This window comes from Ambystoma mexicanum, chromosome 11 (assembly GCF_040938575.1).
Source record: "Ambystoma mexicanum isolate Mex_15411 chromosome 11, UKY_AmexF1_1, whole genome shotgun sequence".
NCBI classification, from domain to species: Eukaryota; Metazoa; Chordata; class Amphibia; order Caudata; family Ambystomatidae; genus Ambystoma; species Ambystoma mexicanum.
The window spans coordinates 1,462,261,088-1,462,281,688 of NC_090934.1; the positions used below are offsets into that span (position 1 = coordinate 1,462,261,088).

Below are 20,601 nucleotides of genomic sequence, written 5' to 3' on the forward strand. Positions count from 1 at the left end.
AAGACTTTCGAATGTGCACAGGGTTTGGCTTGACCCGTTGCAGGACCACTGCAATGTTACAGTTCAAAATTCTCACACGCTCTGTTGGATACCAAACAGAGTCCTTCGAATGAGCACACACGTAGCGCCGGACCACTCTTTATATAGTACCTGTTTTGGTTTCATAAAGTTCAATCACATGAATCATCAGAATGTAGTCATAGGCGCCCCCTTTGCTAAAACGAACACAGCCCATTTACCTGTTCTTTGGGAAGGTATCCACTTGCGAGTCCGCAGCCACACTTTAGCTCACTGTACCTTTCACAGATGGGGAATATCCATTTGCATATCAGTCTTTGTCCCGCCCACATGGACCGTCCAGCACTAAAATGCTATGACAATTCCCTTCTGAACAAGAGTACCAACAGCAACCCCATACACGTGTTTCAGCCTTGTTGGGCATCATCAGTGAGGTGGCGCTGTGCCTCTGTGAGCACAGTGAGCAAGGGGTCCACGTCTGGATGACCCTGGGAAACATAGGGCGACTAGACCTAAGTCCCTTGATGTCATGAACTACAGAACATGTCCCTTTTGGACCTCCTGGTCCTTGTCACAACGGGGCTTGCACTCCATAATACTCCCAGCATGGTCGTCCAGCGTGAACCCCCTTTTTTGCTCCACGCGCTGGACGTAACGTATTCTATTAATAGACCATGCCTTCCGCGGCTCTGCGCGTCTCAATGCTATGGCAAAGTAGCGATCCGACGTGTGTCCCGTAGCTCGCGTTATTGTTTCCTTGTACCTGTCTATCTACCCGTTCCTTGCCCCTTCCTTTCCTCCTATTTCCTGGACTCGTGTGCTAGTTGCACCTTCCCTAGTTACCCGGATTCCTGGACCCGCGTCCTGGAAACTGAACGCACTCTGGAGTCGGAAGAGTCTCGGGCAGCCTTGTTCAAAACCAGGTCCGTTGGCAAGAAGGCAGCGACCAAGGACTCCAGCAAAGAACGGACCCAGGTGAGAAGGGGGGAGCTCCTTGACACTTGAAATAATCAAAATGTAGTCATAAGGTGTAACTGTTACGGTTTTGATGTTTGTTGCAACTATTCTTATCGCGAAAAGAGGCATTCACTATGAGGGGCAAAAATATTTCCAGAATAGGTTTCGGTAGAAGTATGTTTTCAGTGCAGGAATGTGGTTTCATTGAAGCAAGCGTTTTCATCATGTCCTCTGTTGAAACTTTGTGGAATTTAAAAGATTATTGTTTTTTTTTTTAAGAGGCTTTTCCCCAATATATAGGTCGGCCTGATCGGGGGACGTTTTTTGCGCTTCTTTTATCAGTTCCCTAGCTTTAGTGATTTATTTTTCTCCGTAAAAGCTTTTGAACTTTGTCACAATCTTCCTGAGAGAGAATGAACGTGGGTGATAGTGCTTTTGGCTTCTCAGTAGAATTTAGGATTTGGAACAATTTGCTAATCGAATTTTCGACTAACCTTATTTGTTCATTAAAATAGTTGTTTTTCGCTACATAGATACCCTTTCTGTAGGTTTTCTCTTTCTTTCCAGCTTTCTTTGTTAGTCTGAGATGGGTTTTTCAACCAACTGTGTTCTCTTTTCCTTCTTTCTTTTTGAGCTCAACTAATACAGGGTTGAACCATTTCTGGTGATTTTTATTGGGTCTGACCAATTTTGTTTTTTAGAGGTGCTTCCTGTTCCAGCAGATCTTTTGCATGGAATAGGTAGTTTGCAATAAGTTCATCACAGGAGTCAGCCTCATTGGAGGCCCTAAAAACTTTCCCTATACATTGCTCTAGATGCTTCACCCCAATGTTCTTGTAATTCCTATCACACAACCTCTTTGGTTTATGTCCACTGGTTTTCTGAAAGGGGTCTTTTATGGACAGGGCGAAGATGACTTTAAAGTGGTCAGTCCAGATACATGACGTGGTTTTGTACTTGCTGGTCATTAGATTGTGTATAACGATCCAATCCTGCTGGTTTCTGTTTATCATTGTTGGGTCCAAATTCATGACCCTAAAGTCAATGTTGTTAAGAGCTTATTCAAGGTGTATGGCCTCTTCATCTATTGGGTTTCCGCGCCATCTGTTAAAATCTCCTAACACCAGGGTGGCTGTGTTAGTGCTTTTCAACATGTTTAGTTGTTGTACGAGTTTGTCATTAAAATCTGATGTCTGAGATGGGGTGTCTGTATAACAATATGATGTTGATACAACTACTCTCTGAAGGGGTGTGCTTAAGATGTTAGATTTCACATCCATTGCATGGAGTTGGAGGGGAAAATATGAATCGAGTCCCTGACTATCATAGCAACTCCTCCCCCGAATCTTGTTCTATTTTTGTGATATATAGTGTAGCCTCTTGGGACCGCAATGGCACATGCAGGTCCTATGCGGTCCTGCATCCATGTCTCTTTAAAACATGCAATATCCAGTTCTTCCTCTAAATTAGGTCATGGATGTTATGCGCATGTTTATTTAATGAACGAGTGTTTACCAGACAGATTTTAACATTTTTAAGGTTCTTAACATTAGTGCTTGATGGAATTACACGTAGTGCAACTGCCTTTTTCTGTAGTTCCTTCCGGGAACGCCCACGGTTCTTCATTTTACATAGTGAGGGGAGTTTTTCCTGATATGTAAGGCTGTATGATATGATACGACTGTATGATATGATACGATGTGATAGGTTATTTATAACGCGCTTAAAACCCAGAGGTTTCTAAGCGCGGACCCGGCGATCAAACCTGTATTGCTCCATGTCGTCTTGCTTTCAAGGCGAGCACGTTGCCGCTGAGCTATCCTCCTGGGACACTGATCTCTTGTTGCTTAATTCAGTGGTCTTCCATGGTCTGCAGTGCTATTTTCTGCACTGTTTTTGTGCGTGATTAACAAGATCATGCCACAAGTTTCCATTATTTTCCCTCTCAGCTGCGTTTGAACGTGAAAGGAAAGAAGAACCAGGGATCGTGGCATTGCAATGCCGCGGAAGTGAGGACCGGCACAAGACCGGCTTGGCTATCGAAGCGCTGGTGCTAAAGAGCCTGACGCAACAATAAATGCGGTCTGGGGGTTCTGGGACTTGAAGTCCTAGAGGTATTTCACGTAGCGGGTGCTTTCAAAATGCAACCACTGCTAAAGTGTGCTTGTACCATATTCAAAATTCCTTTTGTTCTAGCGTTTCCACCCAGAAGCAAACAACACACTTGCAGAATCAATCTGTACCTAAGAAGCTGAGAATATTACCTCCCACTTGCCTGTGGATCTACACAATGAAGGCCCTGGGGCGTTTCCAAATGCAGTAATGTTACACAGCTGCCATCTTTTTTCTAGATGTGAAAAGCTACGTTTCAGTACTGCAAGAAAGATTCTTGTAGTACCCTGGTCCAGTGGTCTGGGGTACTGGGGTACTAATAGCAATAAGCCTCGAGCCAGGTGGGAGAACGGGGGCCATTACCGCATTTGCCTGACGTGGTAATGCCCCTCCCCCTGCTCTGAGCGTATTGCTTAAATAAGCTCCATTCCTCGCAGCGACAGCTATTGGTAACACAGAGCAGTGACTAAAAATCCTACTTTTATTGATAACCTATTTGTTATTTTGATTGATCCATGTTCTGCCATACAGTTTTTATATTGAAGTCACAAACGTACTCGTTTTTATTGTACATGTTTGCATCTTAAATATGTATTGGCTTATTTTGTACTTGTTTGCAACCTCACAGAGACAGTTATTAGAAATATATTGTAACGACTAATACTTTTTTCTTTTTGGATAACGTGTTTGCTATTGGGATTGACCCATGTTCTCCCGACTACTTATAACGAAGTCACAATTGTATTCGTTTTTATTGCACTTGTTGCATCACCTCTTCTAAAAGCCAATAAAAGAAATCTTAAAATGAAAAAAAGAAGCTTGAGTAAGTGACCAAGTGGCTTACTCCCTACCTGTGCGGGGACATTCAAAATGTAGGTTCCACAGTTCAGGACCACCCAACCAATCCAGGGTCAACATGACATCACAGCAGGAACTGTGGAGCTGAAATCTTAATGCCTTCATGCCAGAAAAATAGAAAACAGTCCTCTGACTCTAAAAGGATATGGGCATTACACTCTTCCATAGCCCACCGTGCCGCTTTGCCCCGCAAGTGCCGTCCTGTACAGTAATCCTTGCAACCTGAGCACAATACCTGTGGTGCCCATTTTACAATCTGACATGAAACCTGCATTAGAAGTTGTGCATGTTGTACACACAGTGTCTCTCATTCTCTTCTATAAATAGAAACCTTTGCTATTTACCACATTATAACAGGTGTGTACAATTACAACTGGCTCCTTCCTGAGAACTCCTGTGTTTTTATTTCATGGGCTCCTTCGCACAGTCTATGGGATTTCTCAGCAGTGAGTACTAGGACGAGAAGGAGGGATGTGGAGTTTTGCTTACTAATAATCTTTATAACTCAACACTTCTTTGTCACAGTACTTACAAGCTGCCTTTCTCGCTCTAAGCGGGCTGAAAAAGCCCATGGTGTACCACGGAAAATTAATTTATGATTATTGAGAGGATACTGGGGGTCAGGTACTCTCAGTACAGAGGGGCTGGGCTAAAACGTTCAAACATGGACTCCTTTTGTGGAGGTTGGTACCTCGGACGTGAGTAGTTTCGAGAAAGAATGGGAACTATGAGTAATGACGTCTACCAGTAAGTTTTGGAGCATTCGGTGGCCACTCAGCTGAGACTACGAGCAAGTGCCAAATAACCTAAAGATACATTGTTGCAAATAAGGATGTACTCTTCACCTTACACAGTTACTAAGTTAGTGGAGTACCTTTCGACTGGGGTTTTCCTGTATCAAATTCAACCCCTCGTCCTGGCCCTATTAGAACCTGGTTCATGTAAAGAAACCGCATGTACACCGCAACATTTTCAATATGTAGTTTGTAATATTTTTGTATTCAGTATAGCATCAAAGGAAATACAGACAAAAGTTGCAGTATGTTCAATGTCAACTTTGAGCTAAAAAATCTTCTTGAACACAAAACCTATATGAAAAGAGAAAATGACATCCTTTTCTAATCCTATTGTGCCAGATGATGAAGTGAGGGAACAGTAATGGAGAAAGTTATAAAAAGTAAAGGTGTAGGTGAACAGAGACCCAGTGCTAAAGGAAGGAAAGAGCAAGTGCCAGCATCCTCTCAACACACAGGGCCTGATTCTTGGAAGTGTTTATAATGGCGCAATCCCATAGGAAAACGTTCCATGAATCAGGCCCGCAGTCTTTTACAACTTCTACAAAGGGAGAAATTGGGACAGAAAAACAAGACCGAGTTGCACTCTGGCAAAAACGGTCATCATTCCGTGTAGACGCGAGGCCCCAACCCCGCTAAGTTGAGGGAGCTCTCTGCTCCTGCCTGCCAGGAGTCTCCCGTACACATTGTCTAGAGACTGTATCTGCAAGTCACGCTTGGCTCAACAGCCCAATCTTAAACAATGAAACTGTCCAGACCTGCATATATGTCTCATGCTTTGCACACAGTTTGCTGTCAGGGTGACTATTCTGACAGAGGAAATGAGCACCATTCCAAGTGTGCTTTGCATGCTCAGAAGTAATGCACGTGTGCATTACTAGCACAGACACGTTTGATATATTGGTGATCATTCTTATGTTCCCAAATGCATTTAGTTTTTATGCATAGCAGCAGAATCCTATACTCTGGCCATGCCCAACATTTGACGCCTAGCTCTGCCCCTCAGTCCCGCCCACACCCCTGAGCGGGGGAGAAGCGGTGGGGGGCCGGGGGGAGTGCACTGCACCCCAGTGCATTTTGTCCATGTCCAGCACTGGTGCACACAGCCATCCTCCTACTCCACGCACAGCTTCCTTTCTCAGTTTCAGAGGCATGACGCTATGCCTTTGGTCAATGATTCTTCTGTGTTTCACTATTTCTTGAAATAAAACGTCCGCTGATGAAACGCTGCCCCCTCCGTCACGAGTCGCCCGGCCGGCCTACAAGCTCAGGTTCCACTTTGGCTAATGGCATTTGGCTAAACGCCCCCTGGGAGAATGAAGTGGAGGCGAGGTGTCGCTTTTCCAGATGGGCCCTTTACTGCTGGAAAGCTGCGGTGCGCGTGTGTTCATTCCTCTGGCGCGGTGCCCGTGCTGTAGTCCGCACAGGATCTTGAGCGGGGCCCCAGCTGGGGGAGTGGGGCCCCAGCTGGGGGAGTGCGGCCCCAGGAGCAGTGTGCTGGAACTCGAGCCAGTCCTGCCACTGGCAGAGGAAAAGCACGAAACCATCGCAGTGTCAGAACGGAGCTGACGCTAACTAAGGCCATGGCCCCAATGTGCTGCTCTCATCGCGGAGTCTGCGGCATTTCTGGGACCTTGACTTGCACGCGGAAAGCGGTGCAGCGATGGGGAGACGTATACAACATGATGTGCCATTTTCATTTCCCACATCTACAGTCTTCAGCTGCCACAGAATCTTTACACCCCTGGACGACCACAGCGTAGCAACGTCTAGGTTACTCTAGCCCAGGGATCTGCGACCTTCTGCTTGAGGGTGTGGGGGGAGGGGGAGCATGATATTTATAGATGCCCTGTTTTATAGGCCTTTTATTTTTATTTGTAAAGACGGCTCTTTTATTTCATCTACTTCTCATGGAAACTCCTCATTAGTAAGGGCCAGGACGAGGAAGAGTGCACGTATGGCAGTGAGCGAATTGCTTTTAAATTTAAAGTTTTATGTGTTTTATTTCCAAAGGGACTTTTCACATAACATAAAATATCAAATCAATGAAATACAAACATTTACAAAATATAACAATTCACATGACAAAAATCAGTTAACTGTTAACTAATTTTAATAGGATTTTTTTAACTATTAATAAATATTTAATCTCTCTACATTTGTTGTCCAAACTCTAAATAGCGTAATCTGTAATGAAACATTCCCACCATTTAGGCAATATTTCCACAACTCAATGCTATTGATAGTTTCACCCTTGTGCACACGTTTAGCCAAATGAATCGTGTAGATGGGTCCCATTTCTTTGCACACTGTTAGCACATGCTGAGGGGATTCCGCTGCTGTAGCTGGTCCGCATGTTCGGCAACTACATCCCTCTCTTGCGGTAGGCAATTGCGGACCAGTAGTATCGAAAGTAGGACGTTGATTTGGTCTTAATAAAAGAACGAATCGTCCAGCCTTTACTGATGGGCGTATCATCAAATCCCTTTGGGGCTTAAACTAGGTGTATTGCAGCGACCATACAAATTATATTTCTTCAGTGAATTAAGGTGGTCATAATGTACTTGCCAATCCCACAGGTCATGCCTCAATAATCATCATACCAATTTGATACTCCAACTTCATTTTTCTAAAAAAAAATCCTTACGCCCATACCCCCAAAGACAGCCACCATACCACCCTACAAGTTCTTAAGGTCAGATCCCATCGAATTCAACAGAGGACACCTGGGATCTTTGACAGCTTTAATATAAAGGGGCGCAAGTTTCTTTTGTCACCATTCTACCAAGAGATTTCACCCCCAATTTCAAGCGGATGATCTCAAGGAGTAAAATCCGGCACAATAATTTTCTCCTCAATCAACTTAAGCTAGTAGAGGTCTTCTAACATCAGGACCTCCAGACCATAAAGTACGGCTGGCCAAAAAAACTGATTATACAAACAAATGTTACCTTGCAAACTATGGCCATTCCATTTGCGAACTTTTATAATATGGCTTCAAGTGTATTCACTCTACATACTTTGTCAGTTTTTACTTCCTCGTAAGTATTCTTCAGACCAACTACTAATACTAGATATTTCTATGTGTGGACTAGTTCTATGAGCCCCCCGTCCACCATTATATGAGACTTTCTACTACTCTTTTCACCCAAGCACATATATTTGGAAGTTGCTCATTTTGTTTAAATCTCCAACCGTCCAACAGATTCTATTGCCCCCGTTATTAGTGGCAACTTCTCCATGATCAACTGTGACCATATAGGTAAGATTAACATCAATGTAAATCTGATCAATAGTATTCCAGAGGGCCTAAAGTGTTTAGTCTCTGGTCTAGTATTGTCCTTATCTAGACAGTTATCGTCTCACAGTGGTTGTATAATTAGCCATTGTGTTGTCTCGACATGTTTCTGTTCTTTATCAATTAGTATAGAACCTTCATCAGGAGTATTGTCACTTAAATTAAAAGCCCACAAAATATACTTTGAATCTATTGAGCCGAAGTTTCTTCTGACTGATTGTGGAAAGTGTGCACGCTAATTCTGGCGTGTTATCGGGTAGTTGTAACTGTTGGTAAAAAGACAAGAAGAGGGAGAAAAGCTGCTATTGCTATTGTCTCATACAGAGAATTATCTCTAGAGGGGATAAGGAATACCAATTACCTTGTCCAATCTGTGGAGTTAGCTCAGAAGCGGGCTTGGTTAAAGCACGATTAGGGCTTCTGTGGATGTAGGTTCCCAAGTTTGGGGTAAACACCCTGCAAAATATTGCAATCAATTTAGAAATATCCTGAGAGGTTGTAAGAAGTAGCCCATAGTGAAAGGGTCACTCCAGTAGTTTTAAAATTTCGAATTTATTAAAAGATCTCCGGCGTATAATTACCTGCGGGATGCGGCTGGCTGAGAATTACGGATCCTACAGAGGATATGGATTAGTAGGGCTAACTGTATAGCCATCATTCCACTTCATTCGGCCGTCGGAACTAATTAGAAAGGGGAGGTATTTACTCCTTCCTGTCTTAGTAGTTACAGAGCGAGTAGTATGGCTAAAAATATACCAAATAATCTACGGTCTTACCGTGCATTGGTTTATAAGTTGTACTAAGGCTGGATTTCGTGCCCAAGCTTCTTTTCGGTGAAGCGTCCAGTTTATACCTGGAGTGATAGGTAAGGGAGGATATTGTGAAAAGGTTGACAACGCTAGTCGTTATCCTCGCGTTTGCCGCTCGTTCTAAGTGAACTTCTGGTTGCGCTCGGGCTCATACTGAAATTAGTACTAAAGTTCCTCCGATAGCGAAAAGCGAAATACAAAAGATCTTACCTGATGTTGGTATCCGGAGGCGTCTTGTCCGTTTAGGATTCTCGCTCCGTCTCTCCGCGTAAACTCTCGTATTCTGGAGAGTAGGCGGCCGCCATCTTAAGTGGGGGCTTTTAAATGAACATTAGTCCTTTTGTTTATGTTGGTATCGCGTTAACTCGGGTTTAGATGTCTATGGCTTGTCCTTAGACACTCTAAGTGTATACAATACGATGGACAATCCCAAGGTCCCTATCCTAGTGGTAAATATAGTACCGCCTACGGATATTATTAGTCACTAGACTATTATGGATGAATATTGCAGCCAGTGAAATTATCACAAGAGTATAGAGCTTAAAGTGTTACTTGGAAGCTATTTACATATGTCGAGAAACCGATATACAGGGCTGGAGCCTAAAGGGCCCCTTTTATAAAATGGGGTGACTCCTGTTCTAATCAATTGGGTCAATGAAAATTACAGGATCCATCTATTCGTCGGTTGGAAAATAGAGGCAGTCAATGGGGTGTATAAAAATAGCACTTGAATTTCATTAAATTTTACCCCACTCTACTGCGTCATTCAGCCCTTCCTTGTCACTCAGTGTTAGAAAGATTAATCTTTGTTCTTTTGTAATCAGGGCTTGTTTCTTTTTATTCATATCGGTGCCTGTCATGATGTAGAGAACCGTTCATCTCAGATCTTCTCCTGTATGGTTATTATCTGCAAAATGTTTGACCATTGGGGCTGTAAATACTTTATTATTAATACAACTCTGGTGTTCTATGATCCGGGTTTTAACCTTTCTGTTGGTTTTCCCTATATATCTTTTCCCACATGGGCATGTGATCATATAGATCACAAATTCTGTATTACAGTTAGATAATTTAATCTGCTGCCATTTTTTGTTCAGGCCTATCTCCACTTCTTTAGATTTACCGGTATATTTACAGACACTGCAGTGTCCACATGGATGATGACCTATGATAGGATTAAGACCCCAACTTTGCGTAAGTGTTTCACCTTTTCTTAGATTAGTTTTGAGCTTGCTGCTGCTTATGTGGTTACCGATGGTTGTGGATTTTCTGTACGCGAATAATGGACAGGGTAACTGGACTGTTGAGTTATTACATATTTTCCAGTGTTTCCGAACTATGTTAGTGATAGTGAGGCTCAGATAGGTGAAAGTGTTCACACTTACAATTCTGTCGTCCCTGGGTTTTTTTACTTCCTCCTCTAGGAGGGCTTGGCGATTGTTATTATACGCCCTTTTAGCTGCTCGACGTATTAGTTTTTTCGGGTATTCCCTTTCTCTGAGTTTGTCTGTCAAGATGCTAGCTTCTTTCTCGTAGGCCTCTTTCTGACTACTGTTCCTTTTTAGCCATAGAAATTGGCCAAATGGTAGATTGTCTTTTAAATGTTTAACATGGTGGCTATGATAATGAAGTAGCGAGTTTCTATCGGTGCTCTTATGGTACGGTTGTACTAAGAGGGTGCCCGAGTCGTGAAAAATGGTGACATCCAAAAAATTGATGCTATTTTGGTCGATGGTCATGGTAAACTGTAGGTGACGATTCCTCTGGTTTAACCAATTAAGGAAGTCTTCTGCCTCTTGTCTAGTGACTTTCCATACCACTATGACGTCGTCAATATAGCATGCCCAAGACATAAGCTTAGCCGTATAGGGGTGGTCTGTATAGATGTACAATTTCTCGAAGCATTCCACATAAAGATTAGCCACACTCGGGGCCATAGTGGCTCCCATTGCGGTACCTTCTATCTGTTGATAGTACACTCCTTGAAATTCGAAGAAGTTCTGAGTGAGAGCCATTTCTAGGCACCACATTATAAAAGAAGTTGGAACTGGTTCTTTATGAGTACGAGTTAGGAGGATTTTTTCGATAGTTTCAATAGTGGTCGCTTGTGGTATATTAGTGTACAGGGAGATTATATCAAAAGTGATCAGAAAATGAGTGGTGTTATCAAATGGTTGATGTTCAAACCTCTTTATGACATCTTTGGTAACCTTTATATAGGATTTCTTTAGTACGACGAGTATGACCCATCCTATCCACTCTACCCAGTTCCATTCAGACCTGTAAACCTAATGCCACGTGTTCACTAAATTCATTCCTTAATAACTTCAATTTATTTAACAGCAGGTATAAATGGGCTAGAGGACAAAAGTCAATAGTTGCAGCCTTGTTTCCATGTAGTCCCCCCCACCCCCCTTTTGTATGGCCATTAAGCATTCACACGTCACATCCCAGAAGGAATGGTGACCAATGTCTGCCCTCAGAATTGAGCTCCTTTGTGAAGGCCCACGCTGTGTTTAGCTCGGGAAAGCTGTGGGGGGGGGGGTGGAACACCAGCTCAATATTTTGTTGTACTTCCACAAGGGGCTTCATCCATTTTCTATTTCCAGTTAAGTCTTTTCTCTTAATGCGGGTTCTAGCGTGCCAAGAGGGCGATGCTTTGACCCGCTTCCGGAGCGTATGCAAGGGACTGGAGGCATTTGATGAAGCTGCCTCTTGGCGCACTACTGGAGGTGTGTATTCCCTTCGTTTTTACCTAGAGCTTGACCTGCGTCCATTTTCGCCAAGGAATAGTGACTAACATTTGGAGAAGGCTCTGTTTCCACAAGCGCACCATTCCTTGCCTTCCTTTGCCTCTTGAAATGTTAGACAGGGGCTTTCACCCTGTCTCTCGCTGGCAAGTGCTGATGATTTTTTAAAAAACTTTATTTATTATTCAGCACACAGGATAACAGAGCATTAACGATAATTACATCTCACAGGGTATAACCGATCATAGTGTCCCATCCCCCCACCCCCAAATTCCCGGAAGGCAGATACGTGTCTCATTCAGGCTGGGCAGGCGGCGAGTTCTCCCCCAACTCATGGAGGGCTCTCGCAATCCGGCGTGGTTTTCAAGGTCAGCGCCGGGTAGTTCTGGTCATAGTCTAGGACCGGGACCCAAATGTCAGTAAATCAGTAAAGCAGACCCGCTTTGGCCGCTGTGACCTTTTCTGCTACCAATATGTCCCATAATTTAAGCCACCATAGGGTCATCAGTGGTCCGTCCATGGACTTCCAGGTGCGGGCCACCGTGATTTTGGCGGCCAACAGGAGTTGGGATATCAGCGCTGCCCTCCTTCCTGTTCTCAGGTATATGCCTGGGAGTGGGATTCCCAGGAAGACCTGCCCGGGCATCAAAGGGATTACGACCTGGGTGATGTCCTGAATGGTGGCCAGACACTGGGTTCAAAATTCCTTCACTCTAGGGCAAGTCCACCACATGTGGAAGTAGGAGCCTGGGTTGTCACAGAGGCGCCAGCAGTGGGGGGTCCAAGGCGCTCTGAAAGTGGTGAAGGCGTAGGGGAGGGTAATACCAACGCAACAGGAGTTTGTGGGCGCATTCCCGGTTGGTGATGCAACGGGATGCCGTGCGTGTTCTAGTCCAGACATCGATCCATGTGTGGTCCTCAATCACATGGCCCAGGTCCGACTCCCAGTGGCCCATATAGGAGGGCCTGACGCGGAGGGGGTCTTCCAGAAATAGTTTGTAGAGGACCGAGATCTTTCTCCGGGCTGGCAGGTCTTTCATTGTGAGTTCCAGCGGGACCAGGGGCCTTGTTGCGGCTGCCCGGGTCTCGTGGTGGGAGCACCAGTGCCTCAGTTAAGCATAGGTAAATCTGTCTGCCTCTGTTAGCTGGAAGGTTGATTTACAGCGTTCGAAGGTGAGGGGGGCACCCCCTTCAAAGAGTTGCCCCAGGGTTTCGAGGCCTCCCGCCACCCAGTTCCTAAAGTTCTGAGGGCGGGCCCCCGGGGCGAAGGCGGGGTTGAGGAAAATCGTGGAGGATGCGCTGAAGCCTCCTGGAATGCCTCCCCGTTTGCGGGCCCACTCCCATGCCTTTATCAATTGCTTCGTGGCGGTCAGCATCTCTGGCCAGGTGCGGCGTAGCGCGGTAGGGATGAACGGGAGAAAGCGGAGCAGGAGAGGGAGGCGGGATTGTTCAATCTCTACCCATTTTGGGCGTCCAGATGCGAGGCCCCATGCTTGAAAGTGGGCCAGCTGGGCTGCGATATAGTATTTCCCAGGTCCGGCACCCCGAGACCCCCCAATCTCGTGCTGGCCATCAACGTTCTCCGAGGGATCTGTGGCTTCTTGCCCTTCCAGATGAAGCCACTGATTTTCCTTTGAAGTCGTTGCAAAGGGGGAAGGGGGATGGAGGTTGGGAGGGCAGCGCACATGTAAAGAAAGCGAGGAAGGAGATTCATTTTGCTCGTCGTTATGCGCCACAGAAGCAAGATATCTTGAGTCTGCCAGCGGGCTAGGTCCTTTTCCAATTCTGCGAAGAGTGGGGGGAAGTTGACCTGATAGACCTTTGTTGGGTCGGCGGGGACCCGGGCCCCCAGGTATGGGATCGCTTGGGTGCTCCATTGGAACGGGCTGTGGCTCTCCAGGGCTTCCCTTTCGCCCGGGGTCAGGCCCACTCCGAGTGCAATCGATTTGTGGAAATTAATAGCGAACCCTAAGACTCTCCCGAAGGCCTGGAGTTCAGCCAGGGCCGCCCCCATAGGGTTCCTGATGTTTGTGATGGTCAGCTGCACATCATCCGCATAGAGAGCAATTTTGTGGTGGGTCGTGCCGATCTCCAGGCCAGAGATCAGGGGATCCCGGCGGACTCGCTGGGCCAGCGGCTCCATGGCCAAGGCGAAAAGCAGGGGGGATAGTGGACACCCCTGCCGCGTTCCGCATGTGAGAGGAATCGGGTCTGACAGGCGGCCATTGACTCTTAGTCGGGTCCTCGGAGCCTGGTAGTTCGCCAGGGTCATCCTCGTAAAGTTGGGTCCAAAGCCGAAGGCTGCCAGGGCCAGGGACAGATAACGCCAGTGCACCTTATCGAAGGCCTTAGTGGCGTCTAGGGCTATCAGGGCTAGCTGCTGGGAGTCCTTGCTGGCGATTTCAATCAAGTCTAGTGCCCTGCGAATGTTGTCCTTCGTTGATCTGTGGAAGATAAACCCTGTCTGGACCGGGTCAATTCATGCTTTGGAGAACAGGAGCGAGGCGGTTGGCCAGGACCTTGGAGTAGATGTTGGCGTCCAAGTTCAACAGGGAGATGGGCCTGTACGAACTGTTCTCCTGGGGGTCCTTTCCAGGCTTGAGAATCAACACCGTGATAGACTCCTGCATTGATGGGGTGACTGTGCCAGAGGCCACACACGAGTTGAATAGGCAGGTCAGGGGAGTCACAAGTTGGGGGCGGAAGAGTTTATAAAAGCGTGCGGAGAACCCATCCGGGCCAGGGGCCCTCGGCTTTAGACTCTTAATGGCCTCCTCCACTTCCTCATCGGTGATAGGTGTCTCCAGTTCCTCTCTCGCCTCTGGTCTCAAAAGCGGCAGCGACGCCTCCTGAATGTAGGAGTGCTGCTCATCTGGGTCCCGCGGGACAGCGGTCATTATTTCCGATTGGTGGGCATGTTTGTGATACAGACAGCTGTAGTTTTTCGCCCTCCGTGTGGTGGATCTTCCCTTGTGCGTCGCGTAGTCCCAGGATGAAGTTCCTGCCCTTTTCCTTGGCCAGCTTGCTGATCAGAAGTTTATTAGCTTTATTGTTATCAGCATAATACCACTGTTTGGTTCCGGTCAGCAGATTAGCTGTAGCATCGGCGTAATGCGCCTCGAGTCTTTTCCTCGCCATTTGTAGGACCCTGTAGGACTTCGGGGACCAGCCCTTACGTTTATGGGTGGTTTCGGCTTCACGGACCTCGGCTTCCAGAGTGGCACGAGTTGCCCTTTGTGGTATGCAGCTCCTTGGGTGATCAGCTCTCCTAAGCACCGCCATCATGGCGTCCCAGGTATTAGCCGGGGAGGTGTCCTCGTCTGGGTTTTCCGCAAATAAGTTTTTGATGGTTCTGGCGATCGTGTCTCTCATTGCCATGTTCCCCAGAATAGGGTCGTACAAGGCCCACTGGCGGCGGGGAGGGGGGGGGGGGGTCCGGGTTGTGTGCCCGTAGGGCAAGCGAGACCGGAGCGTGGTCCGAGAGGATCCAGGAGCCAATCGTGACGTCGTCCGTAAAGGTCACGATCTGAGGGGAAACCGGTAGCAAAACAATTCTAGAGAAGGTACGGTGGACGTACGAATAGAAGGGAAAGTCTTTCTCCTCTGGTGTTGGCACTCCAGGAGTCAACGATGTTCAGGGCGTGGAATAAGCGGAGCAGAGTTGTTGCTGAGTTCAGGTCCCTGGTCGTTGGGGGGTGAGATCTATCCTTGAGGGGGTCCAGGACCCTGTTGAAGTCGCCACCGACAACCACTTGCCCCTCAGCGAATGGGAGAAGGGAGTCCTCCAAGTCCTGATAGAATCCCACCTGATGCTCATTTGGGGCATAGGCTAAAACAAGGGTGTAAAGTTGGCCGAAGACAGATCATTTGATCGCCATAAAGCGGCCCTCGAGGCAACACAGCGAGTCCAGGATCTGGGGCCGTAAGTCCTTTGCGAAAAGAATAGCGGTGCCTCTCTTCTTAGTTCCGCTGGAGGCTAAGAATTAAAGAGGATGGAGTCTACTTCGTAAGCGAGAGAAGTCTGCTGGGAGAAGGTGCGTTTCTTGTAAGAAAGCAATTGAGATCCCCTCGTCGCGCAGTCTTTGAAGGATGGATTTCCTCTTCGGGGGGGAATTCAGGCCTCTGACGTTTAAGGTGGTGAACTTCAATTTTAGGTGCGGGGCCTGGTGCTCCGAGTCCAATTCCTGCAGGGGGTGGGGGGCGAATGGGAACGGATTAGGTTGGCCATAACTGTGAGGAATACGCTGCATTGGGTCTCCTGTGGCTGAGGGTTTTTCAGAAATGGTCTCCAATGGGAGATAAGAACTTCCAACAGCGGCCTCCAACGGGAGGGGCAAACTGCGACCGGGGGGACCGATTTTGATCAGTCCATGACACCCCTGGCCACTCCAGATGGTGAGAGTCTCTCCAGGGGTAAAAAAGGTGACATCCACCCTGGAGGAGGGTATGGACCGCATTAGGTCAGCGGCGAGTTTACGGGTATTCTGGTGGTTCCTGCGCCATGAGTGCTTCGCAGCTACCAGCCCCTATTATCTGGGTTTACGGTTCCTCTGCACCCTCGACCACGGAGTCCGCCTTGGCTTGGGCAAGGCGGCGTCTTGTCCAGAACACGTCTGGCTTGAGGAGTGCGGTTCTGTAGCCCCAGGGGAGTCCGGGCGGAGGATGGATGCTGCGTCGTCCAGGTGATTAATGGTGCGGGGAGAGCCCTTTTACGAAAACTGTAGTGCTGTGGGGAACAACCAACAGTAGCGGATCTGTTGATCTCCCAGGAAGAGCGAGAAAGGGTGTAGCAGCCTGCGCTTCTGAGGTGTTAAAGGGGAGAGATCCTGGAAAATCTGTAGCGGGGAGCCCTGGAAGGAGAGTTCATCTTTTGAGCGGCCGATCGCTCAGATGGCCTCCTTGATAGTGTAGAAGTACACTCTTGTAATGACGTCCCGAGGGGGATCCGTATCTGATACCTGGCGGGGGCGCAACCGATGGCTGCGGTCGAGCAGGAGCTGCGTCTCATCCATGTCTGGCAGCAGGGATTGAAAGAAGAGGCTTATGTATCCTTATCGGTGATTGCGGAGGGGACCCCGCGGATGCGGAGGTTGTTGCGTCGGGAGCGATTCTCCAAATCCTCCTGCTTAAACTCGAGGATTTCGGTTCTGCCCATTAGTCCCTGGATGGAGCGCTGGACCTCCGTTAATGCATTAGAGTGATCCGTAGCCAGTTCCTTGGACTCCCCCGACCTATGTTCGATGTTGCTGACTCGTTGTTCTGTTTGCTCCAGTTTGGTCGTTCGTTCGGCCATTCAGGACCTGAATTCCGACTTGATGTAGGACATAAAAGCCTGGAGATCTTCTTTGGTTGCGAGCAACCCCTTATCATCAGTGGGCTTCTGAGGGGTGAGTTTGGGGGGGTCGGTGGTCTTCCCCCTCTCCGGGGCCAGGAGCATGGTGGAGATGTCAACAGATTTAGTGGTTTTTAAAGCTTTAGTCATGGCTCCAACGAGAAGGACCGCTTTCGGGGGGCTCGGCAACTGCGCGCCAGGACTCCAGGCGCCCGCCGGAGGATTCAGTGATGACCAGGGCTAGAGAGATGAAGTGGGCCGGGGCGCCCCAGGAGGCTGTGCAGATAGTCAGTGGTTAGAGCCCCTCAGTAGAAGTACCTTGGTGGCGTCGCTCCTAGAGGCCAGGTGATTGCAGGTCCGCAGGTTACCCTCCCTGGATATGTCGGGCTGCAGGGGTCACAGGTCCGCTCCCTTCGGCTATAGGAACAGAGTTGGGCAGGGGCGCCCCAGGGAGTCAGTGGCGTAGCTTAGGCGCTGAAAACATGGAGCCGGGGACGGGCGATTCTGCGTGGGAGCCCAATAGCTGGTACTGGCTGGCCCCAAATTCAATGGGGGGTGTGCAACAGCGGGCTCTGGAGAAAGGAGGGGGGGAGCAGCCCCAGCGAGGTCCCCCAGGACTGAGGCCCCAGACAGAGAGGAGTCCAGGGGCCAGCTCCGCCAGCACAGGAAGAACGAAGAGCCGGTCCACAACAGAGGGGCCGGGCAGCTCGGAGTGCGGACAGCCCCAGACGAGTGGGGAATGCAGGCGGGTCCAGCCGGGCCCTGCACGGCTGCTGGAGGAAGTCGCTGAGGAGGCAGCCGGCAGAAAGAGGTAGGTGGAGCCGGAGAGGCTCAAGCCAAGTAGGCACGGTAAGCGGTCCGCCTCACGGAGAACCGCCGCACCCCAGCCGGGCCAGGAGACCCAGAGCAGCTGGCAGCGAATGCGCCCCCCCCGGCGGGGGTCAAGTCATGCAGCAGGGTCCGTCGACGGGCGAGCCGGGTAGAAGGGGGTGCGGGCGGCCCCGCACAAGCGTTGGGCGCAGGCGGCCCCTGCACTGGGCCAAGCATGCCCTGTTGGAGGGAGGCAGCGGGCGAGGGCCGGGAGAAAGAGCCGGCGGCACAGGCTCCACGGGCAAGCTCCGGCGCGCAGAGGACGGCCGCGCCACCTCTGGACCAAAGTCTCGGGCCATCCGCCGGAGCCGAGGTGGAGGGGCCGCTCAACTAAACTACGCCCGCATTGGTGTACCTCCGGTGGAAGCTGGAGGGGGTCCGGTCTCCGAAGCCGGGCCCCGGCAGGCTAGATGGGGGGAGGGGCACACAGGGGCAGTCGCCATCTTGGGGGAGCAACATGCTGGCACCGGAGAAGGGCCTTCGCCGCGTTTCGGGAGGTCCGGGCCTGTTAAGCGTCCAGAGTGCGGTTTGCAGTGCAGGGGAGGCTTCCACTTCACATCTTAGGTCGTGTAGGCGAGTGGGATGGCAGGAACCGGAGAAATCATGTAAATGGCCGCGGGCCCGTGCGGAGGCCATCAATGGAGCTGCCTCATCGCTGGCGCTCCAGGCCACGCCCCCTCAGTGCTGAGGATTTTAAAACCAGTCTTAGCAGTTTGGAATGTGTGTTTTGAAAAGCAAAGTAAAAACTGCAAAGCCTTCCGTTTCCTTAGGTACTGAACAGATCATTTTATAATCTCCTTGTCCATGTAATCGTTAAAAAAACAATTGTGGGTTAACACTTCGAACCTAAGGGTGTTTACGATGCAGTGTTTGTTGCATCATTTTGCATTGTGTGTCAATTTTGTATCCCATTTGAATTGTGATTTTTGTCTTCATACGTAATTTTATAAAGTGACACCTGTACGTCCTCAGTAGGGGCAAAAACATCTCGAGGCAGCCACAACCCGGCTGGCTCTGGCTTTGACACATATGCCTGCAGCATTGCATCTCTCAAACGTACACAATCTGACAACACGGGCAGATCTTTGAAAAGGGGGGTTGTTTTCTCTGTGAATTCCCTTTCTTGTTTTTTGCCTGCCCCCTATTCTGATAGATGTTGCTCTTTGGGGGCAGGGCAGGCAATTTCTAAATCCCTCACCTTGACCCCTCTTCAGGCCTGCCACACACTGTTAACTTGGGTAAACCGCTTGATGCCCCCCAGTCCCCCCAGTGGAGAATGGCAGGCCTGGTTAATGAGTTTTGTGACTTTGGTAAACACTAGGCACCTAACATAAGAACCTGTAGGTGCCACTTGCGACACCAACAATCTTGTGTTCTTTTTGTGTCCTACAGAAATCACTGGAACTAAAGAGCTGCACCTGGAAGAGTCTGCGGATGAGAAAGTGAGACTGTATCCCTGGACGATAGACAACAAATACTATTCTGCTGACATCAACCTGTGTGTGGTGGCCGATAGGTTCTCAGTGACCTCTGAGATTGCAGAGACCATCCAAGCTTTTGTGGTCTACTTTGACAGCACAATAGTGAGTAAGCCGCTTGCCCGACATTGCTCTCCTTTTTCATATTTTTAGCACTGACTTGTAACTGTGACCATTTCACATGGAGAGTGAAATGCAAGAATAACAAACTCTGCAGTCTCAGCATAGGAGCACGAAGTTTACAGCGACAATCTGTGCAGTCACTAAGACGCGCTAGAGGATGCGTCCAATCTGTATGCCCTTTGTAGTATGTGTACTTGAAGCACATGATTCAGATGAATATGGCATGGCTCTGCTGCTTACCCTTGTCTAACCTAGACCAGGCTTGAAGATAGGACAGTAACCGCTGCCAAGAGAGTGATTCTGAATACAGTAACCCAGCCCTTATCATCCACTTTGCCCCATAAGAATAGGCAAATACTCCCAAAATATAAAAATGGGGAGTAAAAATACTCCCAACAAAAAATAGGAAACAGTCACGTAGGACATTGTGCCGCTGCTTTCACCCACATAGCTCCCTGGATATGTTTGGACCACTCACTTGTGCACGTAGTACCACAGGAAGAAAGTACTGTTATTACTGTCTGATCGGAAGAAGTAAACGTGTATCTTTTAATGTGTCTGAATAACTAGGTGCAAAGGAATTAGTTCAAAAACATTTGTTTTCCAGTTACAGCATATTTTACTCAATTATAAAATGCTGCCATTGTGAATTGGGTTTACGTTTTTAATTCCTAAAAATAATTGTACTCCCAACTTCACAATCCTATCCGGAGCACTGCAGGAACCAATTTGTCACCAAAATGGTGCTGTTAAACTCAGAAAACATTGTTTGTTCAGTGTGTGTAAATCCCTACTCAACTCCAGCAGGCAGAGAATGCTCCCAACGTAAAGGCATATACCTCTCCACTCCTGTGCATGAATGGTGTCTAACCATTGGTGAGACTTATTTATTTTACTAATGCTGGTAAATAAGCATTAATGTAAGGGGTCAGTGATGTGAGACTTGCGACTGTAGTGAGTTTTCTCAGGATTTGCTATGTTATTACACACAACATAATAATAAAAATCCTAACTAAACCTACTCTATCAGGGGATTCCCTGTCTAGTCTAGGATGTAAGGGAAAACCTCCTAGCATTCGCAAAACGAACCCTCACACTAAACAACATAAACATTCAAAACAACATAAATGCAACATAAGTAAAAGGTTACCAAACAGCAAGTGCCTTGAATGACTTTGAAGTATCCTCATCAGCAAGGAAGT

General features: G+C 48.0%; 1 protein-coding gene across 2 annotated transcripts in view; it reads left to right on the top strand.

The window, feature by feature from the left end:
- Positions 1-20,601, top strand: part of AAGAB (alpha and gamma adaptin binding protein) — a 429,906-nt gene that overhangs the window by 14,332 nt on the left and 394,973 nt on the right. For both annotated transcript variants that reach the window (XM_069625133.1, XM_069625134.1), the window contains exon 2: positions 19,191-19,381. In XM_069625133.1, the coding sequence (XP_069481234.1) occupies positions 19,191-19,381 (191 nt within the window). The remainder of the gene's footprint in view (positions 1-19,190; positions 19,382-20,601) is intronic.